The sequence below is a fragment of the Pyrenophora tritici-repentis genome, chromosome 6, assembly GCF_003171515.1.
Source record: "Pyrenophora tritici-repentis strain M4 chromosome 6, whole genome shotgun sequence".
Taxonomy (NCBI): Eukaryota; Fungi; Ascomycota; class Dothideomycetes; order Pleosporales; family Pleosporaceae; genus Pyrenophora; species Pyrenophora tritici-repentis.
The window spans coordinates 497,573-517,835 of NC_089395.1; the positions used below are offsets into that span (position 1 = coordinate 497,573).

A 20,263-nucleotide genomic window follows, 5' to 3' on the forward strand; every position below is an offset into this window, starting at 1 on the left:
CAAGATTTATTGACCAAATGGACTTTGCGGGGCATTGCGTACATCTAAGATGCCAGTAATTCGTCGTCTTGACAACTCGCAATGGTGGTGCAGCGCATCAGTCTGAAGTCTGAATTGATGTTGGTTCAGGGTCTCTAGCGCGGATCTCGGGACGCGCCGTCTCGGTGCATTGTGCCTTCACTCTTGGCTGAAGCTCTTGGACACCTCGAACGAGTCATACACGCATGTGTTGATTGTTAAACTCCTTGGCATGCGCTTCTTGAAGATGTTCGGCTATGCGGCACGCTGTCAAACGCCCAGCCAGGACGTGCTCCACGAGCGAATATGCTCCGACTAGGACGACGCGTAATTCCTATCCACTCTATACCATTTACCGGCTTCGACCAGTGCAGGACGCATGAGACGCTCATTACAACGTGTTCGACGTGGTACATAATCTCACTCGATATCAGTTGCGACGAAAGCTAACAATTGCAGGATGGCTCCTCTTGCCCCTCAGCAGACACCCCGCTCGCTTTCGATCCACGCCGTTCATCCTTCAGCCTTTAGATAACCATGCTACGCCCAAAGAAGCACAAAAGGATAGCCAGCCCAATGGTGACAAGCAAGAACGAAGCAAGTTCGCTCGAAGCGTCCTCGAAGGCAGCACCGTGGCTCTGATATCACTCTTTGGGCTGGGCCTTGGCGGCTACGCATACAGCTTATTCTACAAGCATACCATGGCAAAGAAGATTGAAAATGCCTTTGCAACAGGCTATAGCTCACAAGAGCGCGTCGCTCTCGGTCGCATCTCGTACGGTACGGAACCAGAAAAGATACAGGAGATTGTGGAGAGAGAATATTGGGTTCCACGAGCTGAGCAGGAGGAAATCGATAATATTGTGAATGGGAAAGCAAGAGGACGGTATTATCTCGTGATTGGAGAACGAGGTACGGGCAAGAGAGCGCTGCTCCTGCAAGCTATGCGGAAGGTCAATGGCGATGGTATTGCTATGTTAGAAGCACACAACGACCTAGAAGTCTTCCGCACGCGGCTAGGAAAAGCCATAGACTACGAGTTCCATGAAGATTATATCGGAGGGCTATTCAGCATCAGAGGTCCAAGAGACAGCTCGCCACTACTAGACATCGAAAGAGCGCTCAATCAAATGGAAAAGGTAGCCCTGCGACTACGAAAACGACGCGGCAAACCTCTCCTCATGATCATCAACAACATCCACCTCTTCAAAGACGACGAAGCCGGAAAACACCTCCTAGAAATCCTCCAGCAGCGAGCAGAAATCTGGGCCGGCAACGAGCTCGTCACCACAGTCTTTACCTCTGACGAATTCTGGACCCTAGAACGCCTCACCCCACACGCCACGGACATGCACGTCCTGAACATCCGCGACGTCCGCAAAGACGTCGTCACAAAAGCACTGAAACAGTACCGCGCTCGCTACCACAACGAAGACGTGCCGCAGAATATCCTAGACCACGTCTTTGCTCAAGTCGGCGGCCGCCTGATTTTCCTAAACCAAGTCGCTAAATCACGCGATATGCTGGATACGTGCGAGCAAATCAACAGGAGAGAGAAATCTTGGTTTTTGAATAACTGCTGGATATTAGGTGATTCCATGGATGACGACGTGGAGGAACAGCAGAAATACTGCGCTGCTGCCATCATCCTCGCCCGCGCTCTTGTCCTCCGAGAAAAACCCTTACCCCCATCTCCATCCCCCTCTTCTTCCCCCCAACAATTCTCCCTCCCCCAAATCCCCCTCCATGAAGCCCGCCAGATTATAACACGCGCGGATTTCATCCACCTCTTCGACCACATCAACGTCTTCCACATTGATGCGCACGGCATGGTGCGCGCAGACTCGGTGCCTATGCAAAACGCGTTTCGCGATGTGGTGCTGCAACCGGGGTTCGAGCAGCATTTGATGGCGACGCTGAATCGGTTGGATGAGCTGGAGAGTTTGGCGAGGACGAGGGAGGTTGCGGTTAGAGAGGCGCCGGGGAGGAGCGGGGGCGTGGTGCCTGTGCAGGAGTTTTGTGCGAAGCTTTGAGCGGTGGGAGGGGGGGGGATGAATAGGCGGGATGGTTTACTGAGTTGTGTGTACTTTGGGGATAAAGTTGTAATTGTCTACCCTATTGAATCAATCTTTTCATAAACAATGTTCTTGAGTTTGGACGGCATACTGTACCACTGCAGTAAAACAGCCCATGGAATATGTCGCCCATGACACACAAAATAGCACATCACCTCGCAAACCACACTGCGTGGCAACACCATTGCACAGATAAAGCTACACTGTCCACCTCTAACAACACTTCACTCCCCTTTCAATCAACGGTAAGCGACATTAGTCTGCAAGCCTCTATTTTCAGATCTAATAGATATCTACGTCTATGCCAGCCACAAAACCTAATCTATGTCCTCTTTTCTTCTTTTCTTCTTGTCATTTACGATATGATAATACAAACATCTTGCCTCTCCTTCCGGTCCTCAAAGTGCCAGTGTGAAATGTAGCGGAATCGTGAAACCAGATATCTGTGTGGTCTTCTCCTTCTGCTTTTTTCCTCCTCTCCGTCATTCCCCTTCAATGTGCTTGACACTGGGCTATTTTCACAGCTAACAGCGGCGTTATTGTGCACTCACCTTCTCCGCACCCGTCTAACTCGCCCAAACTACCACATGACAGTCTAGTGTAGACATACAAATCACAGAGAGGAGTGCGCGGCCATGGTAATGGTAATAGTAAGTAGGTACCCGACAAAGTTCACCCCCCTAATATTGCCAGGTTCACGCCATGATCGTCTCAATGTCACCGTTGTGTTGCAAACGATGATCCGAAACGATCATGTGTTGACTTAGCAGTCCGAGGGAACGAGACTTTTGGGGGAGGGGGTATTATGTCGATTGAATCGACGGCGGATATACCTATTGGGAATCCTCGTATGGGTGACCGAGGCCCGTATGTGGTGATTTTGGGCGGGATGGTATGGCTATGGCGTGCTCTGTCTCTCTGTGTTTCTCAGGGCTGGTCGGGTTGTGGTTGTACGGTAGCATGACTAACATGCATCAATGAGGTTCACTCCTCCCATGAGTTTCTTTTGGCACTTCCAACGTATCACGTCGTTTAGGCAATTCCACGGGACTAGTATCGCGGCGGGGTAAATCATGAACAGGTGACGTTGGTGACGCACTCTCCTCAATACCAGATCTGATGCTTGCCGTATACGTGCTACCCGCTCTATCTTTGCGAAGCTGGCTAAACGTTCGACTGATGCGGTCCAGATCAGGATTGCGAAACTCTTCTCCTGGTATTCCTGGAAATCCGTGCATGTCTTCGTTGGTGCTGTGAGAGCTGGGGTCGAGCTTTTCGTGGACAGTGTCGCCTAGGTAATTGCCGGCCGAGGTTAACCATTTACGCACTTTGTACCTGCCTGCAGTTGGTAAGTTGTTTTGGCGGTCATTCTGGTGGTATTCCTGCGAAGTATCGTCTGGGTAGTTCCGGTCAGAGACTGGGTGCGTGATGGTAGGGATGAGTCCAATGTCATTCGGCGATTCCGAACGTATGCCTAGTCCATCACCCCCCATATTCCCGTTTGGGATAGAATTTCCGGAGGATGGCGGACGCGGAGAAGGTTGCCTTTCGCTGCTGTGGCTGTGGGGTGACGCGTTTGAATTCTCGTATCTCACCGGACGTTTTCCCTGGGCCGCAATGTCGTCGTCACCACCAATGGACCATAGCAGATACAAGGACCCCAGCCCAGCTAGTATAGTTCCAGCTATTGGCGACCATTGGCCTGCGCGTGATGTTAGTATCAGCATCAGGATTGCTTGACTCTTCTTACCGATAGAGGCCATGGGCTCCGTCATGTATAACACTTGTGGACTGAAGAAGTTTGCTTCACCGACGCCGATAATGGTGAGGATGACACCCCCGAAGAGGGGAATCTCTATCACGCTTAGGAATGATCTCACGACATTATTGATGCCCTTCAGCTCTCGGACAGTGATGTTGGCGCCCTCAATTTGAGCATCCAACTCCTCCACATGCCGACGCCTCTTCCAATTGAGATCTAGAACTTTATCCCAAGTAAAGATCAGCGAAAGAATGCCCGGTATGCAAAACCCAGCGGCTAGTAGCATGGCGGTATTGAAGGTTAAAATCCTTGGCGCTGGGATAACGTAGATGTTGTTGGCTGCTCCACCTCGCATAATCGAGAAGGGGCCTCTAGTCTCATCGCATATCAGGCCGCAAGAGGCATTCCCGTACGGAAATTTGGCCGGGTTGGGCAGGAGTGGAGTCCCATGATCGTCGCTACTACAGTCCGTGGTAGTCACTCGATAGAACTCGACACAGAGAGCCAATAGGCCCATGAGAATGAGAATAGTCCACAGAAAAATGATGTTTCTTCCCGGAGCATGGAAGTAGGTAGCAGACAGCCGCACTGTTAAAGGTGCGGCCAGTATTCCAATTGCGCAAAATTGCAGAGCGCCTAGAGTATCCATATCGATTCCGCCTGGATGAGTAGCTGTTAGCCAAGGTAGCCAAGATGGTGTGTTATGGTTGCGGTGGGCAATGCTGACCATTGGTATGCGCAGAGGCGAGCACGATGCCCTGGAGAGCCGAAACAGCGGGCAGAATCAACACAGCAGCTAAACAAGTATTCCGCAACCATTCTGCTTTGCGGAAAGCTACACAGGCGGCCACAAGGATGTAGTACAGAATCTGGAATCATGTGTGAGCGGTCTGATAGGTTCGGGTTGCACTGCGAGGCGGTATGGAGATACTGACACGCGAACCAGCACCATAGTTGGACGATATTGGCCAGGCGCAAACGACTTGCAGCGTGACGCTGGCAGGTGGAGCTGTGGAAGTGGGCGTTGCGATGTTACTCGTGGTAAAGTTGAATAACGTTTGATTAACCGACATGCTTCGACAGTGCAGTCTTCGGCGGACGCGATAGACCCGTTACATAGTGGTTGTCGTGAAGAAAGGGCAAAGGCATAGTTTCGCGTGCAGCGCATGCAGGCAAGACTCGGTTCCATAAGACGTGCATGGAGATCGCTCGAATAATCCGGGGCGGTGACAGATGTCATTTCTGTCATCCACCGGTGTACCATCGCGGAATAGTGCAGCGCGGGGTGAGGCGCGAGAGGCTGAGTCGCGGGCGAAGTAGGGTGTGACCTGCCCAGGCAGGTATTTCGCAAACGACGTCACACATAAACTCGCGGCCGGACATGACAATAAAGCGTCGTTATCGACAAGACGTCATTAGCATCGGTCTGCAAATTTGCGAATGGCGCAGAGCTATACTGGCTGGTGTTTTAGGTCGTCGTATTGCTTGGTTGACTACGCCGATGGAGGACAAGACCAGCAGCCCGAATGGCCAGGGACCCCGTCTGGGCGCCGAGATGCAAGGCTTGAGCCACTATACCAGCACCAGAATCCAACACTGCCACCTAGCTCATATCCGCCGGCATTATACAAGAGCCTCACTTGCCTGCCATGTTCGTATCGCGCCGTCATTATCTTTGGGCGTTGATCGTTGCGAACCCAATCAAGCTTTTCGGACCCAACGTACCGTGCACTGCGGCTCCCTGATCGACTGTTAGACCTTGCGAGCGCATGTACCCCTCAATCGGCCCTTAAGGGAAAAATCGGGGCCAAGTACCTCAACCGCCGGGAGGCGTTGTAAGACCCTTATATTCAGACCACTCTGCAGTGTGGCTTTTCAGCATTGCTACAAGGCCCAACATGTTTACTCAGCGTGCCACCGAGGAGACGGAGAGACCAGACCTTGATACTAGCAAGATCAAAGAATGGCGTTCAATAGTCACACTAATAGTCTTTATCCTAACGAGTAAGTCGAGTGAATGCTCATCATAGATCCCAGCTAACTGTCGATATCTGCAGACATTAATGTCTTGTTTCCTTTCCACATACCCATTTACGCTCCTAGGATACTATGGACTCTGTTCCTCAACACGTGCAGTGCATTGCGCATCATCCCGCCAGCACAGCATCCTACGCGAGTCCGGAATGGCAAGCTTGGCGCCTTTGTGCGCTTCGACTTTCCCATGAACTTCATCACTGCTCCTCTGATAGCCGACCTCTTCTTGCTTGCCATTCTCGCTATTGGCAAGAAGGAGGTATCCGGAGGTACTCTCGGAGACCAGGGCATCGTACCATACGACATCATGCTCTTCTTCCTCTCCCTTGCTTACATCGCCATTTCCGTCGACGCCTCTGGTCTGATTAGGTGGCTGGCCTTCAAGGTCTTGCAAAAGGGAGGCAAAGTCGGTCATCGGCTTTTCTTCTACTTGTACGCCTTTTTCTTCTTGCTTACCATGTGCATTGGCAACGATCCTATCATCTTGTCTGGTACCGCCTTTCTCTCATACATGACGCGTGTATCGAGCAACATCAAGCACCCGAGAGCATGGATTTTCACACAATTCTCCGTCGCAAATATCGCCTCTGCAATCCTGGTTTCGTCCAACCCTACGAATCTTGTCTTGGCAGGCGCGTTCAAGATCACCTTCATCAAGTACACGGCAAACATCATCGTGCCAGTTCTGGTTACAGGTGTCGTACTGTATCCTTTCTTGCTCTACATCATCTTCCACGACGAATCTCTCATTCCATCTTCTATCAAGATGGAGGATCTCCCAGATGAACTCAAGGTATGTACGACGGAAGTGTACACCATCACGTGATATCTAACACGTGATTAGAACAAGAAACCAGTCAACCCAAACATCCCCTACGCCAAGGGTGCTCCGGAAGACAATGAAAGAGATCCTGATGAGACCACTGAAGAAGAAAAGGTACAAGGACTCGAAGAGATTCTGAATCCCTTCCTCGACAAGAGCGGTGCAATGTTCGGCGCAGCCATCATGGCAGCAACACTAGTGACCGTTCTCGCCATCAACGCCGCATCTCAAAGCTCGCACGAACGACCAGTCTTCTGGGTCACACTACCGGCTGCCACAATCATGCTAATCTTCGACCTCACAATGGGCTGGCGCAACCGCGAAGAGACGCGCAAGATCGCGCACGAAGGACGCCAAAGAGCAGAAACCGCACAGGCCGAAAGAGAAGAAGCAAGACGCCGTTCCATCGTCCAAGGCAGCCTAGACATGCACACGCTAAACGAAAAACCACACTCCCTCTCCGAAGTACCCGCCCACATCCTCCACACCAAAGCCCCCGAACCCACCCCAACCTCCTCCGACAGCGAGAAATCCCCACACTCTCACAACAAACCCGAACCCACCACCCTCTCCACCCTCATCACCAACCGCTACAAATGGGCGCAGGAAACTTTCCCAACCACAATGACAGTCTTCCACCACCTACCCCTTGCCCTCGTCCCCTTTGCCTTTTGCATGTTCGTCCTCGTCCAGGCCCTCGTCACAAAAGGCTGGGTCCCCGTCTTCGCCCACGCCTGGGACCACTGGGTGGAGAAAACAGGCACCGTCGGCGCAATCGGCGGCATGGGCTTCGTATCCGTTATCCTGTGTAATTTTGCCGGCACGAACATCGGCACTACGATTTTAATCTCTAGGGTCGTGCAGGCGTGGCAGGAGATTCATGTTAGGAATGGGATTCCGATTTCTGATCGGACTTTTTGGGGCACCATTTATGTAAGTTGTCACATGGGGGTTTTTTGGGAAGAGGGAATGTTTTTGCTAATGTTGTGGATAGGCTATGGCGATTGGTGTCAACTATGGCGCGTTTAGTTTGGCGTTTAGTGCGTCATTGGCTGGAATGCTGTGGCGCGATATTTTGGGTCGAAAACACATTCGTGTTGGTGGATTAGAGTTTGCACGCGTCAACCTTCCTATTATTGCGATTACCATGGTTGTTGGGCTTGTTGTGCTGGTTGCGGAGATTTATATCATGAGGACTGATGCGCCGTATAGCTAACGATGATGGCTGGAATTGGTGATATTTTGATGGGAGGTGGTTTTAGACAAAAGAATTGGTTTTATCTTAGTTATATATCATGGTGAGTCCACGGCTGGGATTCGTCGCAGTCTGGTTGGATTCCAGTAGCCGTTCGATGTTGCGCCAAGTCTCTTCCGTGCCGGTGACCTGCTTGTACAGTTGGTTCACGACTGCCTTTAGGGATGCGCACCAATCTGATGGCAAGCCCCTATCTGGCGTCAACATCAGAACATAGGAGAGGAACAAAATCCCCCCACTGTCTCATACTAACCCTCCTCTTTCCTTCAAGCACCTGTTACCTGGAGATATGCTCTTCAACGCAATACATTCAATAGACAAGGAAACTGCTACAATGGCAGATAAAGACTGGTTTGTTTGTCAGACAGCGGCGGGAGGAAGAAGCTGGAGTAGTTAGATATATGCTAGTGTAGACGAGTGTGATGAAAGGAATTGAGGGGCGGAGGTTGATGTATGTAAAGGGAGTTATGTGAATATAGAAGTGTATAGGGCGGAGTATGCGGGGGCTAGAGGGGTTGAGAGAGGTGTTGATGTGGTGGAACAGAAGGAGAGCGAGGGAGGGGAAGTGGCTGAGAGAGGGAAAGAGTAGGAGCTTCTAGATAGAGAAGGAATAAAATGGAGAGCTTATTAAAGCAGGGTGAAAGCCAGGTAGACAGCGTAATGGAAACAGCTAGACATCAGCTTCAGCACATCAGAAGTAAGCAAAGCAGAAGAACAGCAGCATATCATCGCAACACGAAACTCGTGTCACCAAAAAGTCCTCTCGTTTGATTGTCATTAACCTCGACAGCAACATACGTGATGAAACGTAGTACGTGAAAATGTGCCCAATCTACCAACACAAGAAAAGACCAAACCATCTCCACCCCCGTCCCCATCCCGCAAAACAAAACAATAACGATTATTCAAGGAAAAAAAAGCGAGTGTATGTACCACGAAACACACAGAGAGAGACAGAGAGAGAACAGCCCTCTGTTTTATAACGCCACCAGAAGGTAGAAACCCTTACTTAGCCCAGATAATTTTTGTATGAACCCCTAAACCACTAGCCAATGAAAATATCAAGTAAAACCAACCCATTTACCCACCAGCGCCATGCTTTGCTATTTACACGAGAGAAAGGTCGAGAGGGAAAGAAAGAAAATGCAAAAGCGAGAATTATTGAGTAATCATGATTAGAAAGGTAGCGATTAGCTGGTATTGTTCGTGCGTAGATTTCGTCAAATGGGCTTTGGAAGAAGAACGGGAAAGCTAGCCACGGCTATCGCGAGACAGGCGAGGAAAGGGGCGATATGGCAGGTGACTCATCTGTATGCCGTCCCTCTGTCGACACGGCTACAGTGAACGGTGCCGTAGGCGGCGATGACGCTGCTGCGGGCTTTTGAGGTGAACCGCTTGTGGGTGTGCCGTTCGCCGGCGCGCCGTTCGCTTTGCCCATGATGCTGCCCGGTGGCGTATCTGGTTCTTCTTCCGGGATCGTCTGGCAGTATGTCTTGAGGACGTGCTTGAGGGCTGGGCGGCGGATGGGTTTTGACAGGAAGAAATCCATGCCCGATTCGAGACATTCCTATGATAAATTAGCTTCTGTGATATAAAATAGAGGGCTGGATGCATACCTTGACGTTGCTCTCTTCCGCGTAAGCTGTCAGGGCGACAATGGGAGCTGAAAAACCTGACTGTCGGATCAGTCGCGTGGATTGCAGACCATCTAGGTTAGGCATCTGGACGTCCATGAAGATGAGATTGTACGGAGCCTGACGCTCCATGCTCTCCATGACCCGATCGAGCGCTTCTTGGCCGTCCTTTGCAACAGTCACGTCGTAGACATCTTCCAACTTCAACATGCGCAACACAACTTCTTGATTGGTCTTGTTGTCTTCAGCAACAAGCACCTTGACCTTGGCCCCGCGTTTCGTTGCTTCCGCTTCCACTCGCTTCATGGCAGCTACTTGCGAATTTGGCGATTCTAGAGGCGCGGGAGAGGCAAAGAAGGGCTGACTAAGACCAACTAGACGCGGTTTCGTATCACTTTCGAATGATACTGGACCTGCTGGTGCGTTGGCGGGAGTATTTCCAGCGACGATAGGACCACTCGTAGCAGACTGTATTGAGCGAGCCGACAGCGCATCGTCGTGCGATCGACCGCGCGGTTCGTCCATGGAAAGACTACGTCGTGGGGTCCCCGTTTCTATATTGATATTTCTTGAGCTTGCTGTGCTGTCCGCTCGACTTGATAGGTGCTTCAGTGGTATAACCATGGTAAAGACACTCCCGTGGCCGACCTCACTCTTAAGACCGATTGTGCCCTTCATCAAACCGGCAAGCTGTGAGCAAATCGACAGCCCAAGACCGGTGCCACCAAACTTCTTGCTCAGCCCCAAGTCACCCTGGACAAAAGGCTCGAAAATCTTGGTATGGAGATGTTCAGGAATACCCGGACCAGTGTCTTCAACCTCAAATTCGAAGGATAGCCAACGTCCAGGTGGAGGGGTCGTGGCTCTTTCTTGAGCCATGTAGCGTGAGTATGCGGTTCCCTTATCTCCCATGACGTTGATGACGTTGGCAGTGTCGTAATGGCTTGGTGTCGTCACTGACACAGATCCAACCTCCGAGGCCGACGCTCTTATGCGAGTTTTCGAATTGCGCATTGAGCTTTGCCGTGATTGTAACGAGGCTTTGCGACTCTCAGACATGGTAGCTTCTCCCGGGCATCGAATGGTGAGCGTGACAGATCCACCCTGTGGAGTGAACTTGAGACTGTTCGATACCAAGTTGATGACGACTTGGAGTATTCGGTGTTGATCGCCGTATAAGACCATGTCTTTTAGACGGCCCAGACCGAAAGGTCCAAGATCGCGTAGTTCGTTGGGCCGTCCCGCTCCATCTAGGTTGTTCTCGTACGGCCCCTCGAATTCGACATTGAGTTTGATCTCGCCTTCCCTAGCCTGTTTCTCGAAAATGGCCAAGACTTGCGAACTGATGTCTCGCAACCGGAACTCCTTTTCGTCTAGGCTTAACTGCTGACCGACTTGGTTCTTACTGAACGTCAGAAGATCTGTCAATAGGTTGAGAAGCAGATCACCGCTCTTGTAGATGATGCCCAAGGATCGTCTGAGCTTGATAGGGTCATCTTCGGACATGCACACCGCGCACATGCCCAAGATACCATTGAGCGGAGTTTTCAGTTCGTGAGAGATGTTCGCGATGAACAAGGTCTTGCTCTCGTTGGCTGCCTCGGCTGCCTTTTTGCTATGCTCCAGCTCTGCTGTTCTTTGTGCGACCCGCTCCTCCAGCTTCTCATACTGCATCATGAGCTCGTCGGTCATCTCGTTGAACGTTGTTGTCAGATCAGTAAGTTCGTCGTGGATAAAGTGCTTCCGGTCCTTTACTTTGCTCGGAATACGAAACTGTCTCCGACGTTCGGCCTCTTTTTTCTCAGCTCGGTTGAGTTTAGCATTCCTCCGGTAATGGATAATCTGACCAAAGAAGCCTTCCTTGCCAGCAAGATCGTCGCCATTCGGACTTTCGTTGGCGCCGTCATTCTGCGAGCTAAAATCGTCGTCGTCGTCGTATAGCTGCGGATTTACAGTCTTCCTGGTGGCGTCTCGTAATCTCCGGATGGGTTGACTGGAGAAGTGGGCGACTGGAAAGGTCAGGAGCAACATGGCACCCATGGTTCCAAAGACACAAGCGATGATGACGTTGCGAAGGCGGTAGATGGGGCCCCAGACCTCTCTGTGGCTTTGCTCTACCAGTACCATCCAATCCACCATAGGGCTGGAGACGACGGCATATCCAACAGCAACGTTATCGCCATCCTCATTGTTGGTCGAGATTAGGCTGCCTGCGTTGTTGGTAGCGCCAGTAGCGCGGGTGAAGCCGGTGCGGATGGCAGGATATCTTGTCCAGTCAAAAGGTGGCAGATCAAGGGCAGTGTCGTATAGACCATGACGCTGTACGCCGTTCCTTTTTGTTGGTGGAGCAAGGTAACGGACCTGGAAATTCTCAGGCGCCTCCTCGGGTACCGCAGCATCAAACAAGTACTGGGGTGGAAAAGTATTGGTAGCATTGTCGGGTCCGAAGAGTAGGGTCAGACCACTATCGTCGAGACCTTCGATGGCGTTGACAACATTTGTGATGAGCGCTCCGTCCATTACCAAAACGAGCCATCCAAGCGTTTCAATGTTCGATGTGTTATTGATGATGGGCAAGGTGACTGATACAAGGCTGAGGGTCCCATTGACACGAAACGGACCAGAGAAGAGATAACTTGTATTGTCGATGGTCCTCCCTTTATAATGTGCCTTGTACCTGGACACGGTCGAGTTGTAGGCTATCTTCTCGATATTGAACTTGGGGTAGAGCTCGGAGATGAAGCCATAGTCAGAATCGCCTAACGTTGCGTTCTGGCCATCAGGTTTCAACATGGGCAATACAACGTCCAACATACTAACAGCGGTCCTGCTGAATATAGCACGCTCCGAGGAATTGTAGGGGAATATCTGGGCCTGTACGGCCACACGCGTCTTCATATCACCGGAGAAGATGGCATCGTAGTCTTCCTCGACCCGGCTCCAGCTGACAGGGGCATTGCCGGCGTAGTAGCGGTTGAGTGCGGACTGTGGAGAGAGACGATTCGCAGCTTGTTGGACAAGAATCTGCATAAGGGCCAGATTCGAGGAGAGTTGTGCGGCCTTGAGCGAGGCTGTGAGCGTCAGGCGGGTTGAGCGCACGTCAAGCACAAAATTGTGGTTGGTGAGCTGGCAAAGTCAGCAAGATGCAACATGTTAAACTAGAACGTCTCTATATACCCAAGTTGCAACTGCTATAACGGCCAAGCCGATCATTGAGGCTAGCAGAACTAAACATCCCAATTGCTCGCGAATGGGAATCCGCATCTTGACCATTCCGCAGGGGACGCTTGTCCCGCTGGGTGTGGTTTCCTCTCCAAGTGGTAGGGGAAGGCGCGCCGCGGCCTAGGAAGGTGCGGAAAAAGCGAGCAGCTGAGGGGCGCAGACGACGTGCGTGGTCGAAGGGCGGTGTTGGCTGTGGGGTTATCGTATCCCATGGATTACAGTATTATGACGACGACGTTTTCCGGTGATATCGTGGGCGATGAATGTCGTTAAAGTCCATGCGATCGGGGCTGGAAGGCGCAACTGGCAGGCGTGGGGGAGGGCTCGAGTGAAAGCACACGGCAGAGGCAGCTAGGCCATAAACAGCAAGACACGGCCGGTACAGCAGGAAAGCAGGTGTTGCAGGCGCGAAAAGAAAGGACGAGCAGATTGCTCTGGCGGCTGAGGTGGCGGACCAAGTGTACGGGAAGACGGGCGAGAACCAAGAGAGCACCGGGTCTGACTACGCCTGTCGCGTCCGCTTCGTGGGAACAGGACAACAGCCGGGGCCTCGCGAGAGATTAGTTTCCGTCCCTTGTGGTTTAGGGTCGCTGGCGTGCAGTTCGCTTGCTGCTTGCATTTACGGGCTGCGCGAGTTCCAGACCTACTGGTCGCCTTCGCCACAACTGGTGGTTCAGGCCAGGACACCTGTTGCTGCAGAGATAGGCCATCTAGACTCTATGTGCTTCAGCCACACGATATGTTGCACAGCTCCGGCACCAACATGTTTTGTTCTTTCAAGGTAGATTGACGCCGTTCCCACACGACGACCCGACATAGTTCGGGTGCGCTTGGCGGGCGGGGATGGCCTTGTCATGCTGAGCAAGCCTGATCCACTGTGCAATGCGCCATCAGCAGATTCGCCATGATCCAGAACACGGCGCGCGACGTCGGCTCGCTTGCGGGCTCGAGCATGACCCCACCCCGGTCGCAAGGCCAGACGTCTTCCAGTCAACAATTTTGACCAGTTTTGCTGGTGGTGGTGGTGGTGGTGGTGGTGGTGGTGGTGGTGGTGGTGGGTGGCATAAACTCCGAACGGCTACTACTCTCCTGCTAACAGTCGTTCAAACGGCCGGTCCGCGCCGCTGTCGTAGCCAAGCCGCTGTCACGCCTATGCTCACTACTGTTACCGACACCAGCTGCAACACCGTCCATCTTCAATTGCACGCGCCGGTATGCTGGATCATGCCCCGGATCTACTCCCCTCGGCCCTACTACCCGCCCCAGGACAGCGCCATATCGACACTATACCGCCTTGACGTTTCCCTATCCATTTCCGATTGCATGCGAATCCTGTCTTACGTACACGGTGCATCTTTGTCACGTTATGCGCTGACGTAGCCGCACGATTACTGTCAAACACCCGCGGACTCCTGATACAACGATGCGCCATAGTTTATCATTCTCTACAGGCCAGTGGGCTGATTAAAATTATGATAGGGAAACGTGTAATTCGAATACAATGCCACGCACGACATGCTCAGCTGACCGCTATGCCACACGACCCCACCTAGTTGCCCATGGTCGAGTACCCAGCCGTCGAGCCCCGATGCAGCGACCGAAGTCGCGTGTCTCTGCTCAGTGAGCCTGACCGACCCGGCCCGTCCGATCTAGGATTCATATAGTTTCTGCCCATTCTTTTCAAAAAGGTGAGCACTACCATCATGCTGCACGCCAGCTTGTGCATACCATCCTCCTGCAGTGCCAGACCGCGGCGATATATGGTCAACTCTCCAACCGAGGCTCCCCTTGATGCCAGCACCCCTTTCTCGGAAAAGGTAAAGCGGGCAATGACGGTGCCCGAACTTCTCTCGCACAGTACCAAGGCAATGGGTCGCATTTCTAGCATCCAGACATATGTTTCGTCTCCGACCGCAACAGTCCAATCCTCAAAGTTCGGCGACTCCATGTCGTGTCTTGTGCTCCGGCCGTTCGCAGAAGTATAGTCAAAGTACGCACGGGGACGCCAAGGGAACCCCCCGTTATTATTGAAGGATATGGCAGCTATGTTGCGCTGTCGGAAGTCGTGTGATGTGTGTAGCACCTCCAGCTCGGGCTTCTTCGAGAATACGCGGAAGCTGTTTGTCGTGAATCGGTACGAGGAAGCGGCGGGCGCATCGTACGCAGCCAGCATTTGTATCTTACTGTCGTACTGTCGAAGACGATACGTGATGAACGGCCCGTCGAATGCGCCGCCATCGTAAGGAGGCGGAGTAGACATTTCGTCATAGGCGGGGAGATCATCGTCGTGGGCAACGCCCAGGTCCCAAGTATCTACGTGCAATGTGGTCGTCATGTTGAGTTTTGGGCATTGCGCAGGCTGCTAATCAAAGGGCTCTGGCCTATATATCCCCGTGGCGGCCATTTCGACCGTATACATTGTGTGCGTGAGCGGTGTTGGCGTCTGACGGGGACAAGACCGTCCAAGTCTCTTCCACCAACCATAGCGTTAGTCATCCGTAATACACGCGTGTGCCAACATCGCCCATCGCACATCACAATATTGGCATACTTCAGACCTTTGCATCGATGAATACACGCGTGTACCTTTATTATCGACTTTGCGAGTGACTTTACGCGATAGGGTCCTTCTTACCTCTCAGACTGGTGGCTCCTGCTGTCGGAAAGCCGCTAGTCGAACCGCTTCAAATCATGGTGCAGTCCCTTACTCCCTTGATCCCACGCCTGTCTTTTGCTCATACAGTACCCTGCTTGTTGTAAGAAATGACAAGATGCCACGAAGACCAAGAAGCCATACCTACTAAAAAGAGCTAGCCTAGGTAGCATGTCGGCCTATCTTGACCAACCCCGCCTCACAATCATCGGGGCCAACTTGCCGCATGCTTCATCATGGCCAATGCACTCCGCCGCTATCCGATTCATTCATGAGACTGCGCAGCATCACAAAGCACGCCCGTGTCAACCGCAGCACTCAGCTGGCCTGTGACTTCGGCAATTACCGATATGAGGCTTTGTCCTCGCCCACTTGCATACGTTTGCTGGAGCTGCTGCCATATGCACATGGATATCGCCTGCGTTGTGCATTGAAGACGTTTGAACTACAGTATGCGCCTCCTTTCAAGGCTCTGTCTTACACTTGGGGTCCAGCCCAGACAGTCATCGGAAAACCGCGAACACAGAGGGGAAGGAAGGCGCGATCAAACCTGACTGAGGAGGCAGCTACGGCCCGCCGTCATCCTATCATCTGTGATGGACAGCTTATAAATATCACCGACACTCTCCGGGATGCACTGGCAATGCTCGCAAATGCCATCAACTTGCCGCAGATGCCCAAGATTCCAAGCTACTACTGGGTTGACAGCTTGTGCGTTGATCAACAGAACATTGGCGAAAGAAACACTCAAGTCGCCCAAATGGCGGATGTGTTCAGGAGAGCAGAAGGTGTTGTGGTATGGCTGGGTAAAGAGGATGAGTATATAGAGGACGCCATTACTACCATGCAAAGGATATCGACCATTCCTGAAAGTGACTGGCGACTAGTACCTTATACATCCTTCTACAACCCGAAAGATAGCGACTTGATAAGGGCTACAAAACTTACCTATTACAACTGGCTAGGCTTCATAGTTCTTCTCAACCGTCCGTGGTTTAGGAGGGCATGGGTATGTCTGCCTACTCTTGATGTCGAATGAAAACTGACTCACAAAGGTGGTGCAAGAGATTGCGCTTGGCAAATCTGCTATTGTCGTGTGCGGTAGCAAAGTCTTCACTTGGGACATGCTGTCCAAAACCTTGTCGTTTGTAAAAGCTACAAGATGGTATCATCATCTCTCTACAGAGAAGCTGAGACACTTGAGAGAGCTGCGGAAGCATCCAGGCATCTACAAGCAAGTTCTTAAATCACAGCTATCGGTCAATATTAGTTCTCTCTTTCTCAATGAGACTCGGCTTACAATATCTGCATTGGACGAGAAGAATACCGGCCCAGTCCGACAGCCTCCTTTTACGAATCTGCTGAGCAAACATCGTTTCACTGAGTCGACGGACCCTCGAGACAAAGTATACGCTTTTCTCGGCCTGGCCAACAGAAACATGGCTCCTTTCCATATGCTCCCCAAAGCACTTGTACCAAACTACAATCTCAGCGTACAGGAAGTTTTCACAGAAGCAGCGACTGTCTTGATGTTCTCCTACAAAAACCTTTCCTGGCTGTCGCATGTCGAAGACTCCTCGCAAAGAAAGATACCGGGACTTCCCTCCTGGGTGCCCGATCTTAGTGTGCCGCTCGATCCCTACTCTTTGAGTTACCGTGGTCCTGGCCATTGGAGAGCAGCTAGCCACTGTGCCTGGCGCCCGGATATCGCTAGTATGGAGAGGGGCCTGCTCAAAGTTGTGGGCTATCATTTGGATCGTATTGACCAGACATCGATACTTTTAAACGAGTCAGCAGATTCATCGGCGACATGGGCTAGTATAGTAAAGCTTGCGCTTGCACTCAAGCTGCCGTATCCGGATCCAGGAAAAAGCGGGAAAAAGCCATCTCGTGTCGAGGTACTTTGGCGGACGCTAACAACCGACATCTACAACCATACCTATCCCGCTCCCCCAGAAACAGGATCCTTGTTCTTAGAATACATCCTCAACCTGCAGATTCGCCATAGGCTCACCCCATGGTCTAGCGCCGATGAATTCCAACCTCATCACTCGCCGTTGTCGGACCTGGTATACCCGGAATGGCGTAAGCTTCTCGAACTCGAGCCGCCAGACTCTTCTTACTGCCTGGATCTATATATTAAACGTCTGGCTGTTGTGGTGGAAAGTATGTTCAACGGCACGTACTCGCCCATCGGACTGGCGCAACTACAACATGAGCTTGATCAGAGCACGGGGAAACAGCGCCGACTGTTCAAGACAAGTAGAGGCTTCATGGGTACGGGTGCACGATCGTTGCGCGCAGGTGATGAAGTGTGGGTGCTACACCGTGGTAGTCTTCCTTTTGTCCTTCGTCCGCTTCCGAATGGTCGATACCGTCTTATCGGCGAGTCGTTTGTGTACGGCGTCATGCATGGTGAAGTGTTACAAATGGGTCTTCCGCGAGAGAATATTGTTATTCAGTAGGCTGTAATGTTGTATTTCAAGTACACCTTTGTCGTTTAATTTTCCTGTCAATATTCATCTCTTTTCGCACGTCTAGATATTGGTCACTCACTAGGGTGCACGCTTCTAGTAGAGCCAATAGGGTTGGATGTAATTCTTTACCTTTTGTTCCTGCTCTCCGCTCTTTCTGGTTAGTCATCTCAGATTCACCTAGTCTTTTGAAATTGGTGCCAAGGCCAGAAAGCGCAGGTGAGCGTGAGTATCAGCCCGTTTGCTCGACAATACGTCAGGGTAAACAACAACAACAACAACAACACTTAATCCGCAACATGACCACCCTCTCGCTGCCGCTTCCTATAACTACTGCTTCTCAGCTGTCTAAGAGCGCTCCAATCCCACCGGTAACTCATGATAATCCCCTCCGCGAGGTAAGCTATAAACTCAACCCACATTGACACGACACACTCAACATCCAAGAAACCCCTTCAGAAGCAGAATGGAGCGCAACCCCATGCCAATACCTAAACCACCCCCAACCTGGGGAGAAAAGCAGATCGAAGTCGCCCGCCGCCGAACCCTACTCAATTATCATGTCCCGACCTCGCCACACTCTTTTGTTGACTGGCATCGAACGCTTGTCATAGTTCCGCACATCGCCACCAAAGTCGAAGACTTGTACGCCGACCGAAGCCAAACCCTCGCCCAGCGTCTACACTTCAAGAACGCGCTCATCGCCGCCACCGCCGCCACTCCCGCCGCTCACAGACTGCCTATCGCTGCTAATTCGGCTTTGCTCGCCACACCCCCTGTCTCGGACCTCGAAATCTTATACACCCGCATTCTCACTCTCTACAACGCCCGTCTTGCTTATATCCAGGCAGAGGGCGCTCGACGCATGTCGATGTGGGCGGATTGGTGGCACGAAACCTCCAAGCCCTCTCCGCACTGTAACGAAGCGGAAGTAAACGCATGCATCTCCACCATTGCGTTTTTGGAGGACGATTACCTCAAGCGCAAAGTGGAATTTGTGGCGGAGATTCACGCACTACTTGAGCCGGGTGATAAGGCGAGGGCGGACGCGGTGTTGGAGGATCTGGAAATATTGTACCCAGTGTTGAAGGATACGGGGTTTTTGAAGCGGGTGATGGAGGGAGATGGGGGCGCGTTTGTGGGGTTGAGGGGGGTAAGTTATCATGTTGTTGTTTGTTGTTTGTTGTTTTGTAGTTTTTGGAGGGCTTTGGCGTTGCGGATTGATAGGAGGAGGAGGGAGGAGGGGTGATGGAGGGAGCTGGCTTGGGTTGGAGTGCTAATCTTTGTGCAGAAACTCCCGCAGGTCTGAGTACGCCCAGACTCCGCTTGATTCTTTTCTCTGCCAACAAGGAAAAGGTAAGACTATGACTTCTCTCTTTACGACATCTTCTGGCGTCTTGATTTTTTACTTTCTTGCATGCCTGCTTGCTTGCTTTCGATTTTTAGGGGGAGAGGGGTGGGAGAACGGATCTTGATGGGTAGGGTTGAATTAGGCGGGTGTCTTGTTTTCTTACCTTCCTACGTTCCTGCTTACCTGCTTCCAAGTCTTGCAAGAAGAAACGGCTTTTGCGTAGGCGGAGGCGGAGTAGGCGGTTCTTCTTAATTTCTTTCTTGATTTTTTCTTCTTATGTTTTTTCTTCTTCATCTGTACGATTACAATAAGCGGACAAGCGGACAGGATGAAAGGATAGGGCATAGGAGGTAGTGATGCTAATCGAGTTTTTCTTTTCTTTCCGACCCTATGTCTGCATTCTGCATGTATACACCTAGGTGACACAAAACACTTAACATCCTAGTACGCCAAAGCCCTTGTAGACGCCAGATATACCTATCAGGATATAGACTACAGGCGTTCATCCACACTGTCGGCCTTCCTAGATAGCGGCTAGTTTACCGTGCATCACCAAAAACAACACATGTACGCACCCAGGTAGTATAAAATACTTGATATACTGGGCTACAGAGGTAACTGTAGACGCCAGACACGCCTATTAGATGCGCTTATCTACATTGTCGAGTATCTCATGTCACCTACATCACACTCACAAAACAATACAACACTTCCAAAGACGCATGTGTAAACAGCTAATCTGGGTTTGAAACGACATACCTTCGATATTACAAAGCCACACCCCCTTCCCCATGCTCATCCCCTAGTATTATCCCCCCTTCATGCCCATCACACCCCCACCCCCTCCCAGTCCCATGAATTGTTGCAACGAGACGAAGAACAAGAATGAAACCTTCGAATCCACTGAAGAAAACGCCGGATAACCCTACTACAAGCAGCGGGGCAAGGAAAAAAGCACTTGC

At 51.5% G+C, this 20,263-nt stretch overlaps 7 protein-coding genes across 7 annotated transcripts; 4 read left to right on the forward strand and 3 right to left on the reverse strand.

The window, feature by feature from the left end:
- Positions 1–397: 397 nt before the first annotated feature.
- On the forward strand, positions 398–2,051 carry PtrM4_114330 (ATPase; the record flags this gene model as incomplete). The annotated part of the gene is made up of 2 exons (XM_001934818.2): positions 398–428; positions 478–2,051. 2 exons carry the CDS (start codon positions 398–400, stop codon positions 2,049–2,051), a joined length of 1,605 nt encoding a protein of 534 aa, XP_001934853.2.
- A 1,016-nt stretch (positions 2,052–3,067) lies between these two features.
- Positions 3,068–4,928, reverse strand: PtrM4_114340 (uncharacterized protein; the record flags this gene model as incomplete). Its single annotated transcript, XM_066108125.1, has 4 exons — positions 3,068–3,795; positions 3,844–4,515; positions 4,583–4,724; positions 4,791–4,928. 4 exons carry the CDS (start codon positions 4,926–4,928, stop codon positions 3,068–3,070), a joined length of 1,680 nt encoding a protein of 559 aa, XP_065961310.1.
- Positions 4,929–5,753: 825 nt separating this feature from the next.
- PtrM4_114350 (ArsB, Na+-H+ antiporter NhaD and related arsenite permease) lies at positions 5,754–7,928 on the forward strand (the record flags this gene model as incomplete). The annotated part of the gene is made up of 4 exons (XM_001934820.2): positions 5,754–5,859; positions 5,913–6,682; positions 6,734–7,645; positions 7,707–7,928. The coding sequence occupies 4 exons, from the start codon at positions 5,754–5,756 to the stop codon at positions 7,926–7,928; spliced, it is 2,010 nt and encodes a 669-aa protein (XP_001934855.1).
- Positions 7,929–9,228: 1,300 nt separating this feature from the next.
- On the reverse strand, positions 9,229–12,865 carry PtrM4_114360 (CheY, CheY receiver; the record flags this gene model as incomplete). The annotated part of the gene is made up of 3 exons (XM_001934821.2): positions 9,229–9,534; positions 9,584–12,727; positions 12,779–12,865. 3 exons carry the CDS (start codon positions 12,863–12,865, stop codon positions 9,229–9,231), a joined length of 3,537 nt encoding a protein of 1,178 aa, XP_001934856.2.
- A 1,507-nt stretch (positions 12,866–14,372) lies between these two features.
- PtrM4_114370 (uncharacterized protein) lies at positions 14,373–15,158 on the reverse strand (the record flags this gene model as incomplete). The annotated part of the gene is made up of 1 exon (XM_001934822.2): positions 14,373–15,158. One exon carries the CDS (start codon positions 15,156–15,158, stop codon positions 14,373–14,375), a length of 786 nt encoding a protein of 261 aa, XP_001934857.2.
- Positions 15,159–15,747: 589 nt separating this feature from the next.
- Positions 15,748–17,941, forward strand: PtrM4_114380 (HET domain containing protein; the record flags this gene model as incomplete). Its single annotated transcript, XM_001934823.1, has 2 exons — positions 15,748–16,485; positions 16,532–17,941. 2 exons carry the CDS (start codon positions 15,748–15,750, stop codon positions 17,939–17,941), a joined length of 2,148 nt encoding a protein of 715 aa, XP_001934858.1.
- An 874-nt stretch (positions 17,942–18,815) lies between these two features.
- PtrM4_114390 (Tymo-45kd-70kd multi-domain protein) lies at positions 18,816–19,259 on the forward strand (the record flags this gene model as incomplete). Its single annotated transcript, XM_001934824.2, has 2 exons — positions 18,816–19,103; positions 19,242–19,259. 2 exons carry the CDS (start codon positions 18,816–18,818, stop codon positions 19,257–19,259), a joined length of 306 nt encoding a protein of 101 aa, XP_001934859.2.
- Between the last annotated feature and the right edge of the window lie 1,004 nt (positions 19,260–20,263).